The 13,137-nt window shown below is 48.2% G+C and overlaps 1 protein-coding gene across 3 annotated transcripts in view; it reads left to right on the forward strand.

Annotated features, from left to right (window-relative positions):
• RBL1 (RB transcriptional corepressor like 1) overlaps positions 1–13,137 on the forward strand; it is a 170,647-nt gene that overhangs the window by 63,561 nt on the left and 93,949 nt on the right. For all 3 annotated transcript variants that reach the window (XM_088480668.1, XM_088480670.1, XM_088480669.1), the window contains exon 6: positions 12,583–12,731. In XM_088480668.1, coding sequence (XP_088336794.1) covers positions 12,583–12,731 — 149 coding nt within the window. The remainder of the gene's footprint in view (positions 1–12,582; positions 12,732–13,137) is intronic.

Genomic DNA, 13,137 nt, shown 5'->3' on the forward strand with positions numbered 1-13,137 from the left:
GCCTTAAGGACTTATGTTGACCACACTTCTTCGTTTAGGAAGTCGGACGCCTTGTTTGTCCTCTATGGCTTCCGTAAAAAGGGTTGGCCTGCTTCAAAGCAAACTTTGGCAGCCTGGATCCGTATGGCTATTTCTGAAGCTTATCTTCATGAAAGTCTGCCGGTTCCTTCTTCTTTGAAGGCTCATTCCACTAGGTCTGTGGGTCCTTCGTGGGCAGCTCGACGTAGTGCCTCTGCAGTCCAGATCTGCAAGGCTGCTACGTGGTCCTCTGTCCATACCTTCGTGAGGTATTACAGGTTTGACACCTTCGCCTCTCAGGATGCTTCCTTCGGGCGGCGGATTCTCCTTTCAGCACAGGAGCGTCCCCACCCTTAAAGGATACTGCTTTGGGACATCCCCAAGATATCCTGTGGATACCCTATGGACCCTGAAGTATAAAATATGAGATATGGTAAGAACTTACCCTTGTTATCTCTATTTCTACGAAGTCCATAGGGTTCCACAGGACTCCCGCCCTGTCGCACCTGTGCTGCAGATGGGCTTTGGTCTGGTCACCGGTTTTCCTGTCTCCCTCTGGTGAGAGTGTGATTCTTGTGTGTATCCAGATCTTCTTTCTCTCTCTTCCTTCTCCTCCTCCGGCCTATGGCTTGGTAACTAACTGAGGTGCCTTGGCTCGGGGGCGGGGTATAGGAGGGGACCCTAGTGCATCCTGGGAGGCTGAAAGCTTAACTCTATGGTGCCCGATGACTGACGTCACACCTATACCCCAAGGTATCCTGTGGAACCCTATGGACTTCGTAGAAATAGAGATAACAAAGGTAAGTTCTTACCATATCTCATATTTTGGCAAGTTTAAAATACTTGAGCCCCATTTTCAAGTACCCCAAATTTGATGGGCATAGTTGGTTTGCCCTAAAAAAAAACCTTCTAAATGCTCTGCTGCATCACCTTATTCAAAGATGCATTTATGCACCTGCCGCGGCTATTAGAAACTCTGACTTCCTTCAGGAGTTAAAAATGGGGGTACCGTTTGTCATCCCCTATGTCTACACATCTTTGGGGGGTCCCGAAAATTCCAGTTTTGTTTAAACTGTAAAAAAAAAAGGGGTAAAAATTTACAAAAAAAATGACACAGGGTTCCCTCCCCAAAAGCCAAACCAGCCCAGGCTTGCCAGCCAGTGGTGGTTTCTAAAAATCTGGGGAACAAAATGTGTAGGGTTCCACTGTATTTTAGAAACCAACCCAAGACTGCAGGGACCAGTTCTGGTTTTAAATATAGGGGGGAAAAAAACATGGGGATCCCCCTATATTTAAGACCAGCACCAGACCCAACCAAGTGGGGTGTAATGCCACAGCCCGGAGACCTATGTAATTAATTAAATTTTTTTTTTTTTTTTTTAACAGGTTGGGATTTTTGGCAAATATTCCAGGGAACCCTGAAGGAAGTCGGGGTTTCAAATAGCTGCGGCAGGTGCATTTTTGCAGAATTTAAAAAAAATGCGTTTTGGGACTTAAAAATATGCTAGTACCCATTTTCATGTACCCCAAATTTGATGGGACCATTTTTAAAAATGAAAAAAATAAGCTAAGTGCTCTTCTGTATCACTTCTTTAAAGTCGGGAAAAAAACACATGCCGTGGCTTTTTAAAAACCTGACCTTTTGCAGCCAAAAAATAGTGATCCCCCATGTTTGGACATCTTTAGAGGGATTTTAGGATTTTTTCCCGAAAATATCCGTTTTTTTTTTTAACGGCGATCCAAGTATCGCCGGGTCCTGTTTTCGCCTACTTTCAAATTGAATATGGGGATACGCGAGCACGCGCGCGATACTGTAACGCCTACAAAACCAGCGAAGGCAGCGTTAAGCCCGATTAAATTATCGCGGCTCGGCTCAAATTGAATACAGGCCTTAATCTGTTAAGTCTTTTTGTCTTCAGGGACAGCCAAAAGGCCGGTCTTTTCCTAGGTTGTCGGTCTCCATGAGGGCCGCCATACCCGGTACCGAGCAGACCTGGGCATCCAGTTTCCCTGCTTCTAAACCTAAGGATGAACCTTCAGCCTGACGGGACAGGTCTTCATCTGGGGGATCCCAGAGTGACATATGTTTTTTTTTTTTTTTTTATCAATTCACTCAGTGCTGCTGTCAAGTCACCATGGATGCTTGGGTTAGAGTCGACGTCTCTCACGGATACGCCCTCTCATTGTTCAGATGGCCTCCCCACATGTTTTGCTACACAGGCCCTTCTTCAGATCCGTACAAGGCCTTACAGATCCAGAAAACTATACAGTTCTTGCGGTGAGCAGGCATGTTTATGCCAACCCCACTATCTCAGCAAGGCACTGGTTATTCAACTTTCTTTCTGGTGCAGAGGCCGAATAGTCCTCATTGGCCTATCCTCTATCTCAAATCCCTAAACCAGTTCCTATAAGGTGCCTAGTCTCAGGCGGAAACCCCGACTTTCTGGTATTGCTGAATGTTCAGGACGCGTACCTATAGAGCCCTCTCATCAGCGTTAGCTCAGGTTGGCTGTGCAATAGCAACACCTCCAATTTTCGGGCTCTGCCCTTTGGACTGTCCACAGCCCCACCAGGGTTTACCAGATTTGTAGCTTTCATAACAGCCCACCGGTTCATGGTATCCGACTGCTCCTGTATCTGGACGGCATCCTGCTCTTGGCAGGATCACCAAGGTACTTTAAAGTCATTTCAAGTTAACCATTGCTTTCTTTCACAAGCACAAATGGTTAATCAACTGGGAAAAAGTCCTCCCTGATTCCCTGACAAGGTATGATTCATCTGGGAGCCCTGCTGTATTCTCAGAATCTGAGAATTCTTCGGACGTAAGACAAGATCTCCACTCCAACTACTAGTGCGCGGATGTCTAAACAGTCGACAAGTGTCATTACACTCTGTAATGCGCGTTCTGGAATCCAGGGTGTCTACCCTCCATAGGGTGGAATATGCTCAGTTCCATTTCAGGCCTTTGCACGTTCTGAATCTCTCCAGATGGAACGGGTTTCTCCATCGGATCACTGTTCAGACCATGATGCTCTCTCCGGAGGTGCGTCGGTCTCTATCTGGGTGCCATCTCATCCAGAGTAATCCTTACAACGGACGCCAGTCTCTGGGGTGCAGTGCCTGGTCTGCATTCCTTTCAGGGCAGTTGGACGTCTGTCGATTCCGCCCTGCCAATTAACTTGTTGGAACTTTAAGCTGCCTTGGGCCCTCACTCTGGCCTAACACACATACTTCACGGTAAACCTGTAAAGGTTCAGTCCGACAATGTCACAACAGTGGCTTACATCTAGGAGACACTGGTCGTTGGGCAGCAATGACAAGAATGTCACACTTTCTGCAGTAGTCCAATGGTCTCCTCCCGGCCATCTCTGCAGTGTTCATTCCGGGAGTTCTCCATTGGGAAGTGGGCTTCCTCAGCTGTCACGACGTGCATCCCGAGGACTGGTCTCTTCTCCAAGAGTGCTTTCAACTCCTAGTGAGCAGAGGGCGCCTCCCACAGGTGGTCCTCATGACCTTCTGACTCTGTCACACACTGCTGGTGCTAAGAGTCCGGAACTAGAGGTGCTGCAGCAACCTTCGGTGACGCGTTGTCGGTGAAGTGGACCTTCCACTTTGTGTACCTGTTTCCTTTGGTCTCCCTTCTTCCTCGAGGTCTTCGGAAGTTCAGTCGAGAAGGAGGTACTCTCCTGCTGGTGCCTCCAGATTGCCCCAGACGTCACTGGTACTTAGATTTTTGGAGTCTCCCCATCGACGCTCCGTTCCTGCTGCCTCAATATCCGGATCTGTTGTCTCAGGATCCTCGCCTTTCCCTGGTCCGGGATCATTTGTCTTTGACTGCGTCCCTACTGTGGTCCTAAAGCTTCTCTGACTCTGTCATCGTCTGGATGTTTCCAGGGCGTAGGCCAACTTTTGCTGGGATCTACCACAGACTGTGGCATGAATAATTCTTGTGGTATCGTACATGTAGCAAGGATCCTCAGGTGTTTAGGATTTCCAGAAGTTCTGGCATTCCTTCCAGCTGGCTTAGGTCTCGTCCTCCGCCTGGCCTTCCAGAAAGTGCGGGTCTCTGCACTGTCAGTTTCGTTCGGATGTGGAATTGCTCCACTCTCGGGTATCCGAACTCTCCTTCAGGGTGTTTTCTTAATTCTACCTCCCTTTATCCCCCCTGGGGGCTCCTTGGGATTTGGCAGCGGTTCTTCGTGACCTCCTGTGGCCTCAATTTGAACGATTAGCTTTAATAGCCCTTATGTGGTTTATGGCTTAGACTCTTTCGTTTGGCGTTTGCTTCTGCCAGGGGAGAGTCGGATTTGGGAGCCTTCTCATGTGTCTCCCTCTTCTGGATATTTCACCAAGACAGGGTTGTGAGTCGCACTTACCCTGTGTTTCTTCCTAAAGTGGTTTTTAAGTTCCATATTATTCAGGAACTTCTTGTACTGACATTTCAGTCTCCAGTCCTTTCGGCTGGGGTGGCCTTATTGACTGTGGTCCGGCCTCTCCGGATTTACGTGGTCTGTTCAAGTTCCTTCAGGACATCAGACTCCTTATTTTTAGTTGATTAAGATCACAGTAACGGATGGCCGGCCGATAAACGAAAATTGCCTAGATGACAGGGGCCTACAAATAGGACGGCCTTTCTGTTTCTGTTAATGCTTATTCTACTCGGGCTGTGGGCCCCTTGTGAGCAGCTCGCTGTGGCGCCTCGGCTGTTCTGCCTTGCAAGGTGGCCACATGGTCTTCTGTCCTCACCTTTCTTAGGTTCTATGCATTGGATTCCTTTGCTTCTCAGGATGCTTCCTTTTGGGCGACTGATTCTCCTCTCATCACAGGAGCGTCCCCACCCTTATAAGGACTGCTTTGGGACATCCCCAAGGTCACCCCTGTGGACCCCCTATGGACCCTGAAGAAGAAAATGAGAGATATGGTAAGAACTTACCCTTGTTATCTTTTTCTTCGAAGTCCACAGGGCACCCGCCCTGACTCACCTGGCTTCATATGGGCTGTATTAATGGTCACCGGTTTCCCGTCTCCTTCTCTGTGAGTGTGGTTCTTGAGTGTTCCAGTCTTCTCTCTTTCTTTTCTCCTCCGGCCTTTGGTTACTTACAAACTGAGGCTTGGGGGTGGGATTATAGGGAGAGTGGACCCAGTGCATCCTGGGAGCTAAAAGCTTTTAACTGCGTGGTGCCCGGATTTGGTTCCCAACCTATAAACCCCAAGGTCAACCCTGTGGACCCTATGGACTTCGAAGAAAGAGAGATAACAAGGGTAAGTTCTTACCATATCTCTAATTTTTTGTGTGTGTCTGAGACTGCACTGATTAATTTGATGTGACACTTGTACATTGGTGTGCAACTGGAGTCTGTAAGCGAAACACAACTGGAGTCTGTAAGCGAAACACAATGAAACTTGTCCTGGAAAAAGTCCACTGCATTGTAGCACTCGTATATCTGTGAGACAGTCTGCATCTGTATACAAGTGTTGCACATCACATTGATCAGTGCAGTCTCCTGTAGTCGCATGGCATTGGGTAAAAGACACATTTTTAGGCAAAAAGACTGAAAGATGCTCTGCGCAAGCAGTCGTAAGGGACTTGGTGTGCCAAGAGGACAAATCAGTATGCTTTTCCCTGCTCGACTGCGAAGATGTCTTTTGGAGGCCGTTCTCACTTCTTTCATTCTTCTAAAGATGCTGTCACCTTGCTTGGTCTTCAGACCCCTCGGTGTGTTGGTTCTCCTGGATTACTCCGTACTATTCTGTGTCACCTTTTTTTCTTGTATGTGTGTCTCTTACTCATTTCCGATGCTGTGTGTCAGTGACTTCAATGCTTTTCTGGATGATGATGATGATTTGGGCAGGTGACTGGAGACTCTGCAACCCTCCTTACGTGCTTGTCCCTCACGTCTTGTTTCTGAGAAGGGGTTGTTGGATGCTTGACGCTCTAAAAATCCAGGGGTGCGTTGTTATTCCTGCTTGTCGTTATTTCTTATTTCCTGCTATTATTTGTCTCTGGTATTTTGTACTACTCCCCTCTATTGCTAGTACTTGAATTGAGGTGCTTCATTTTGGAGGTTTAACCCATTTTGTCTGGCACAGATGTGAGCGGCTTCTAAACTACTAATTGTTTGGGAGGTATTCTTTACTGAATTCTTCTATCCTTTAAAAGCGTCCCAGCGCACCAGAGGACTTTCTCCAGGGCATCTTAATTTCTTGGATGGCACAGATTAAGAGCTTTCATAAGAAGCTGGAGTTGATGCAGAGAAACCGGGGATGGCGTATCAATCGCAAATATTAGACTGATTTTCTTTTAAGTAAATCCAAGCGTCTGCTTCTCTCTTCGACCCGTGATTTCTATGTAAAGGACGATACGGCAAATCATTTTCTGGCCTATATGGCTTGAGATGTGCATAGGCTGATTGATGCAGATGCTGCTGTTTATACTACTACACAATCTATAGCTGGGGTGTGTGTATGCATATTTTGTTGATGTTCGTGCTTCCCAGGCTCATTACTCTCAGGTATCCTCACCGTCTTTGTCACCTGCCCGTTGTAACTCCCCCCATCCCCTAGATAGAGAACATGCTATTAAATCTTCTAAATTATATTGGAGATTGTTCATCCTGACAAAACTGACTTCATGCCTAGTAAATCCACAATTACTAAAGTTAGATGTCTCTGCTCCTATCTTCAGCTACAGCATGTGCACATTGAGGACACTTTGGTTGGTGTCTTTGGATGCCACCAAGGCATTTGATTCTGTTAAAGTGGGCATTTCTTCCTCACCCTACCATAGGGGACACAGGCTTTGACCATGGGTATAGGGTGAGCAGGAGGAGTCCGGGCACCAAATAGTTAATCTTCTCCCAGCAGCCTCGCCCCCTCCTATACCCAGCCCCAGGCAAGCCAGTTCAGTTTGGTGCCTTGCAGGAGCAGACTCTCACAGTTTGGGGTTGGTCATGGTTTTATTGGTTGGCTTAAGCTTCTTTGTTCCTCTCCGACGGCACAAGTTTGTATTAATGCGTTTGTTGCCAAATCTTTTGCTTTAGGCCACGGAACCAGTCTGGTTTGTTCTTTGTTCCTGTCATTAGTTTGTCTTGCAATGGAGCCACTGGCGTTGGGATATTTGCCTCTCAAACTATTTTCGGTCTTCTGGTTCAGAGGAGAAAATTGCCCTGTATGCAGACGATATGTTACTGTTTTTGTCACTGTCTAGCATTTTGCCTCCTGCTGTCTTGGCAACAGTGGATGTGTTTGGTACTTTTTTGGGTATTCGTATAAATTGGATCACAATGTTGTTTTTCCTATACCACCTGCTTTTAATTCAGCCAATCGATTATAGTCTCCCCTTGCTCTGGTATTATCAGTTTAAACATTTGGATATCCTTGTTTCTCAATGTGTGACGGAATATGTACCACTCAATATTCAACCTCAGACTGACCACCACAAACATATGGCTTATGTTTGGCAAAAGTGTCTGCTGTGTTGCTAGTCGTGTCAGTTCGGTAAAAATTATTATACAATCCAAGCTGTTGTTGTACAACATCGTTCCCCAGTTTGGTCTCCTCCTGACTTTGTTGTCCGCTATATTTAGATATTGAGACTGGATGATCGCCAGGCGATCAGATTTTTGATGCTCATAGAATAGAGGGTAGTTACTCATCCCTGAGTAACTAAGTGGGCTTACTTAACCACTCCTAGGGATTCCCTCTGTCACTATCAGTCACTGCCAGTTACTGACTCTTGCAACTGCATAGTGGGCGAGTAACTTGCTGCCACCACTAGGCTCTACTAGCACCTGGAACAGCCTTCTTTTGAGTATGTGCTAGAACAGCCTTCTTTTGAGTATGTGTGGGCATGCTGCTGCAACACTTCCTGGGTTGTGATGGCTAATTCGCACGGATTCCTCACTATTGACCAGTTTGCACATGGCAGCTGGTAAACTGTTTCAGCTTGGAGGCACTTGGTTCAATGTTTCTGTGCGCTGCCTATCGCAGGAATCACAGATCAGCGTGTTGCAGTCATGGCGGGCTGCACTGACCGGCAGCCCCGCCCTTAACACTTCGGTCTTCTCAGAGTGCCCTCACTCTTATAGAGGGTGCTAGGCGGCCTTGATGTCCAGGATGGTGGCAGCCATCTTGCTGGACTTTGTAGGCGTGGCCCCCTTGAGGTGCTTTCCCCACACAGGGGAGGAGTAGCACTTAATGGACATAGTGCAGGGGGGCGGAGCCTGTTACCGCTGGTTTCCCCCTGCTTGGTGGCTGCTTGGTTCAGCCTCACTAACTGCGTAGGATGCTGGAAGAGTGAGAACTCTGCTCTTCTACAGCATCTGCCTCTGCGGGCTCAGTGGGAATTCAGGTTGGGTTTTCCTTCAGCTCCTCTCCTCTGCGGCTGCTAGCCTGTCCAGGAAGGCTAAGTATCCCATATTTTAGTATTTGCTCAGTTTGGTGGGACAGTTCTTGGTGACCTTTTTTAGATACTTGCCTGCCTGTGTCCACTGTAAACAGTGGGACCACGTGGAGACAATGGCTGACAAATTGAAGGCTGTCAGGGCAAAAAGCGCTACCATGGCTTTTTTTTTTCTTTAACGTGTGTCTAGTGTCATGTGAAATTGCCCTGTGGACAGTTGGACTCCAGGGTGCTGTATGTATACTGTCAGGCAGGGGCTAGTGGTGCGCAGGCATTGGGATGCACCACGTCCACCCCAGACGAGCCAGCGTGAGCACAAGCTATGGGTCGGTCACTCTCCGACTTGGTGCAGCTTATGATGCGTCAGCAGGAGAAACAGGCTCTCATGGCTGCCGCGCCTGTTTCTGCTCTATAGGATGCAGGGTCGCCAGCTGCGGCTGGTGCGGTCCCCCACTTGGGTCCGACCCACCCTAGCTTCGTAACATGGAGTTCATGGCAGCGGGATTCGATAGTGTTTCCTCATGTATGGAACGTTTCTTTGAGGATCCTAAGATGCCTGAGGCGCGTAAGCATCTTCCTTCTTCCAGGGGGCCGCTAGATGTTTCAGGAGGAGGAGGAAGGTAAACTACTGGGAAGGGGAGGCTCTCCCCGAGGGGGAGGAGCCGGAGCCGCCTTTGGGTCAAGGAGTGGAAGACCTCATTACTGCAGTTCGGCAGCCTCTGGACTGTCTGGACTTGGAAGCTCAAGCACAAGCGGTGAGACCGTTCAAGCGTAGGCGCATTGTTACTTTCCCTACTTCTTTGGATCTCTCAGATCTCGTGGAAGAGGCGTGGAAGGCTCCAGATAAGAAGTGCTCTGTTCCTTGCAAGTTTGCGTCCCTTTACCCGCTTCCGCCAGACCATATCCCAAGTTGGATGCGGCAATGGCATGTTTGGCTAAGTACATTGCGCTTCTGGTTCAGGGTTCGGCATCCTTCAAGAATCTGCTGGTTAAAAAGTTTGAAGGTTGCCTGAAGTCCATTTTTATTGGCTCGGGTCGTTATTCGCCCTATGCTAGCCTCTGCATGGGTCGCTCGGGCCTTGTCCAGAGATGCTTTACTGGACTTGGCAGAATAGCATTGCTGGGTGGAAGAATATGTGTGAGGCCGTCCAGGACACTGCTCAGGTGGCCTACAGGGTTTCGGCTATAGCCGTCTCGGCTCGGAGAGAGCTCTGGCTTCGCTCCTGGGATGCTGACGCTGAATCCAAGCGTACTTTGAAATCTCTCTCCTTTGGTGGGGTCGTCTGGATTCCAGTGGAGTTGGACATCATTATTGCCCAGGCTACTGGAGGGGGGGGAGGAGGGAGAAAGTACTTTCCTGTCCGTGGTGGCCCAGAAACCGTAGAGACCACGATTTTGTGCTTTTCGCTCCTCCTTTCGAGGGGGAGCATTTAATAGAGGTCAGTCTGCCCCAGGCCGTTTTTTCCCCAACAGGGGTTCCGCTCCTTGGGGAAGGTTTTCTGGTACCTACAGGCACTCCTGGAGTCAAGGCTCCTGAGTAGCCTAGCGCCTGACAGGGTCTCTGCCCACCCAGTCCGGTCGGGGGTAGGCAGACACCTGCTTCAGTTCAGGGACCGGTGGGTGGCATCAGACGACCGGATAACGGTCGTTCCCTATTTGGTCGATCTGCTAGTGAAAGCAGTTCCGGCTTCCCAGTTGCTGGTCCATCTGGACCGCACAGTGCAGGTGCGTCAGGATCACAGCTGGATCCTGAACTTCGAAGTTTCTCCTGATGTTCGACACTTCCCTCCAGCGATTCTTCCTGCCTGAATCCAAAGCCCGGGCACTCCAGGAATTGGTCACGTCTGTACTGTCAGTGCCTCGCGCATCCCTCTGACTGTGCATAAAGCTCCTGGGTACGATGGTTTCCACCTTTGAGACCATCCAGTATGCCCGCTTCCACTCGCGGGACTTCCAGTGGGAAATTGTCCTCAGTTGGTTGAGATGCACGGAGGAGAGGTGGCCTCTCGGCACTATTGTTCCCTGATTTTGTGCGATGTCCAGAGACCCACTGGCCCCGCAGTGGATACCACAATCATTCAGTTTCCGATTCCCATGTTACCTCGGGGACTTCGGCGGAACAAGGAGCAACAAGTTCCGGTGATCCTTCTTGGCTCCAAGCTGGCCGGGCAGGTCGTGGTACGCCGCCGTTCTCAAGCTTTCCCATAGGCCCAGGTTGGCCCCTTCTGAAGCAACCAGATCTGCTCCTGCTCCTATGTTTTGGCATGAGGAACTTCCTTGTTTTGGCTTTGCTTTTGAAACCAAGCTCTTAAAGGCTAAGGAGTTTTCCCCTTCCATTGTCCGTACTATGTTGCGGGCTCTGAAACCAGTTTCGTTGCACAGCTATCACAGGGTCTAGAAGATCTACATCTTGTGTAAACGGCGCGATGTTCACACAGCGGTTTCGACTTACGAGGCTTTTAGCTTTCCTTCAGGGAGGTCTGGAAGGTGGCCTGCGGCTTCGCTCATTGAAATCACAGACTTTGGCTCAGTCAATTTATTTTCGACGGTGTCTGGCCCTCCTCCCAGAGGTTTGGACCTTTTTGCAGGGAGTGTTGCGGGTTCAAACTCCGTTTCAGCCACTGGTTGCTCAGTGGGATCTGACCTTAGTCCTCTCTGCTCTTAAGCAGGCTCCCTCTAGAGCCTTTGGATTCCGTGGACCTTAGATTTGTCATGTGGAAATTGGTTTTCCTTATGGCCATTGCCTCAGCTCGGCTCGTTCCTCATATTCCATGACGATCTGGCTGTTCTCCGAACAGTTCCTTCGCTCCGACCGAAGGTTGTTTCAACTTTCTATTTAAACCAGGTAATTGACTTTCCTGTGTTTTCCAATTGGAGACTTCCTGGGACCGGAACGATCTGGCTCTGTTGGACGTCGTCCGGGCCCTACGGATCTACCTAGACATCCGCCGTATTGACTCCCTATTTGTTCTCTATGACACTCAGAAACGTGGCTGGCGGGCCACGAAGCAGTCCATTGCACGATGGAACTGCTCTGTCATCTCTTGGGCCTATTTGGATGTTTGGCGACCGGCACCTGCGGCTCATTCTACTCCGGCGGTGGAAACCTCCTGGGTGGCGCGCCACGGTGCCTTGGCTGAACAACTCTGCCGCGCAGCCACCTGGTCCTCTGTCAACAAGTTCACTCGGTTTTACAGGTCATGTTTTTGCCTCCGGCGACGCCCACTTAGGGCGTACAGTTCTCCGTATAGGCAGCCTGAGCGTTCCCTCCCCTGGAGGCAGCTTTTGAACATCCCATGCTCCAGTGTCCCCCAGCCTTGATAAATGAGAAGGGGATTTTTTGGTTGCTTACCATTGAATCCTTTTCTCTGAACTAGGTGGGGGCAAACTGCGTTCCCTCCCTCACGCTCAGTCGTGTTGCGTTGTATTTTTGACCAAGTTGGTACTTGCGGCTCCATTATTTATTTATTTTGTTGGCACAGTTTCAATGAGTTACTGCTTCTCCTTACCAGGCCCTTTTGAAGTTGTACTGAAGTCACCGGGTTGCAGAGGGGACGAGCTTAAGTTTAAAGCTACAAGTTTAGTTTAAGTGCCCGCTCCTGTAGTCCCAGCTTACAACCCATGGTCCAGAATCCCCCAGCCTAATTCAGAGAGAAGGATTCAACGGTAAGTAACCAAAAAATCCCTTTATCACTACCTACAGTATGTGATAAAGCAAGGTGATTTCAGTAAATCATCCTGAGAGCATTCATGTGTGGGGTTGCTTCTCAACCAAGGGAGTGGGTTCACTCTCAATTTTACCTAAGAACGCAGCCATGAATAAAGAATGGTACCAAAACATCCTCAAAGAGCAAATGTTGTATACTCCTACAATAAAAAAAAAATGTAGTGTGGAGATTTTGAAATGTATATTTGTATACGTGGTGAGCGCTTACTAAAACCATACATTTGTCGTCCTTTCGTAGCCGTTTTATGTGGTGATTGGCATCCTCTACTGCCTTGACTGCTGTAGGCACTAGTCTTAACTACACTTTTTTCTGTTCTTTTAAACAGGTCTTTTATTTGATGTACTGTGTTTGTATACATTTCAGAAAGGTGGAAAAAATAAATATTGTGCATACTAAAGATGTTGTTCCACTCTAAAACTCTTTTGTTTGAAACAGCAAAGCTACCAGCTTCATATGACGGTGCTGAGGATCCCCCTTGCATAATCAGTTCATTATGTGACCATTACGATGGACTTGCAGTGGAAGCCAAAGGAATTAAGGAACATTTCTTCAAACCCTACATCTCCAAGCTGTATGATAAAAAGGTATTTTGTCTCAGAGATTTAGCTTTTATATTTTCAGAATTCTGTGTCATGTTTTTAAGTTAACCGTTATCTGTAGGTTTTTTTCCTATAGGCCTATCGTTGTGGAATAAATGCAGACACACACAGATCTATCATTTTTGGAAGGTTGTGTACAGAAAAATGGCAAAATAATTAGGTCTTCCATGGTAATAATGAGCAAGGTTTATGGATGCAAGTTATTGGGGAATAAATTCACCTAAGCAGACACTACCTTCTTACTTTCATCTGCTTTGGGGAACATTGTTAACCTTGAAGTATAGATCGCTCCGTTGCTGATGTCAGTGTAAAGTACAAGCTTGTTTGTTTTCTATATCTCTCCACTAATAGATCCCCTCTGCTTCTTTCGTTAATGCACACTGTCTCAACA

Source organism: Taudactylus pleione, unplaced genomic scaffold (genome assembly GCF_031769625.1).
Source record: "Taudactylus pleione unplaced genomic scaffold, aTauple2 ptg000256l, whole genome shotgun sequence".
Lineage (NCBI taxonomy): Eukaryota > Metazoa > Chordata > Amphibia > Anura > Myobatrachidae > Taudactylus > Taudactylus pleione.